Source organism: Gavialis gangeticus, unplaced genomic scaffold (genome assembly GCF_001723915.1).
Source record: "Gavialis gangeticus isolate Ggan-Ray unplaced genomic scaffold, GavGan_comp1, whole genome shotgun sequence".
NCBI lineage: Eukaryota > Metazoa > Chordata > Crocodylia > Gavialidae > Gavialis > Gavialis gangeticus.
The window spans coordinates 202,344,064-202,346,050 of record NW_017729032.1 but is presented as its reverse complement, the minus strand read 5'-3'; the positions used below and the strand labels follow the sequence as shown (position 1 = coordinate 202,346,050).

Sequence of the window (1,987 nt, the reverse complement as noted above, 5' to 3'; positions counted from 1 at the left end):
GATGCATACTTATTCTTTCACATTGGAGTGGTATCTTCAAGGTAATTATCACCTGAATGTCTCTGAAGTTGTGGGCTAGTTTTTCTAAAGAGATTATAGAGAGTTGTCTTAAATGTTTTATCTAACAGAAGGCTTACTATAGGATCTAAACTACTTTTTGCAACAGCAAGACAAGTAAGGAAATTTTTTGTTTCTATTAATGAGTTCAACCTCTGGCAGTCTTCTGAACTATGCAGTAGATAGAAAACTGGCCTAAAAATATGGTATGGAAGAAAACAGACAGCTAATATAATCTGGATGATCAAAATGTTTCTTTTGACTGTCCTGTGAATTAGATGCTTCTTTTCAATGCAAGTATTTTTTTGTATCTTACTCAGATGATTGACAAGGGAATAGTATAATAACAACACTGCTATAAATAATAAAAAAAAACATGTGGTAGCAATGAGAACTACAGTCTGTGTAGTACCTTCTCCATATTCCACAATCATGTTATAGCATATATCTTCTTGATCTGTTCCTGAGTTGGAAATATACACTATAACTGGTATAGTTACACATAATGCAGTAAGCCATATGCTGATGCACAAGTGCTTGGCAAATTTTGGCTGACGAAACTTTTTCAGTGTTTGCCAATAAAAGGTGCTTTCATTAATGGGCTGTGAATACTGTGTGTGGTCATTATGTTTCATCAGAGTTGCATACTGATTTACGGCTGTCCAACATAAACTTGTAATGCTGACATACATGCTGACATGTATAACCAGAGTTCCAAAATCACTTGCTATTATACATAGTCCAGATTTATACTTCCACTGATATCCTCTTGCAAAATAGGCAGCCATAAAAGGCATAATACTGCACATAAGTAAATTTGCAGTGATGAGATTTATCAAGTAGATGTGCTGTGTTCTTTTTGGAGATGCATACCTCGAAAACACCCATGCAGAGAAAATGTTTGCAAAGCTGCCTGAAGTAAATAGGAAAGAGTAGATGATTGGCAGAGCTACTAAAGAAGCAGATGATGGTTGAAGACGACATGTTGAGTTGTTCATTAATGCCAGCTTTTCTTGAATAAATGCCCACTGAGCTGAAACAAAATTGCAGAAATTATTTCCCTATAATCTCTATTTAATGTGTTTCTTATTTACTGCAGTTAGAATGTTCTTAATGATTCCTTCTCCTCTTTTAAATACTTATTAACCCTCTGTAAGCCTCCTTGAAATTATCATCTCAACTTGCACATTTTGTTATGGTTTCTTTTAAACTTGGCAACTTTGGTATCCAGATCAAGTAGTACTAGCAAACTAATGAAAAACTAATAGTCCAAAATTTTAGGTGCATGGATCCTGAGTTTGGTAACATAAATCACGAAAACTCAGGAAACCTGGATTTTGATCCAGATTTTGACAGAAATTTCTGTGATCTTGATCTAGGACAGTGATTCTCAGACAGGGTTCTATGGGACTCAGGGGTGCCTTTAGATCCTTTCAGGGATGTCATAGGGTGCCACATAATGTTAACACTGTTCGGTGTGCAAACAGGATTCAGAAGAAAGACCCAGGGATCCATCCTGACCTCTTGTGATGTTTTCTGAGTTCTTTACAAAAAATGAATTGCTCTATTATATTCTGTAGTCAAAAAAGGAGTGAAAACTAAGAGCTGGTATTTTCTCAGGGCTGCCTCAAGTCTATCATAGGGTATGCAGTGTTCAAGAAGTTTGAGCCACTGATCTAGCACCTCAATATTCTCAGTAATAAAGTGCTTCCAGGGCATCTTGATATTGTCTAATCAAAAATACTAAAGCGAACACATAATTGCCACGTAGCACTTGTCTCCACACAAGTACCATATTTATCTGAATCCAAGACAATTCTGAATTTCATACAAGCTCCCAATAATTAAATTCTATACATGGAAAATGTATAAATCTTACAATTTTCAAAGTATAGAATCTAATTTTGGGAGCGTTATCTCAAATTTGTAT

At 35.4% G+C, this 1,987-nt stretch overlaps 2 protein-coding genes across 12 annotated transcripts in view; one reads left to right on the top strand and one right to left on the bottom strand.

The window, feature by feature from the left end:
- Positions 1 to 1,987, top strand: part of CASK (calcium/calmodulin dependent serine protein kinase) — a 491,685-nt gene that overhangs the window by 260,921 nt on the left and 228,777 nt on the right. The window lies entirely within an intron of this gene.
- Positions 13 to 1,546, bottom strand: GPR82 (G protein-coupled receptor 82). Its single transcript, XM_019524153.1, has one exon. It carries the CDS (start codon positions 1,053 to 1,055, stop codon positions 18 to 20), a length of 1,038 nt encoding a protein of 345 aa, XP_019379698.1. The 5' UTR covers positions 1,056 to 1,546; the 3' UTR covers positions 13 to 17.

Coding starts and splice junctions, on each gene's coding strand:
- GPR82 (XM_019524153.1), bottom strand. CDS start 1,055: ATGAACAACTCAACATGTCGTCTTCAACCATCATCTGCTTCTTTAGTA.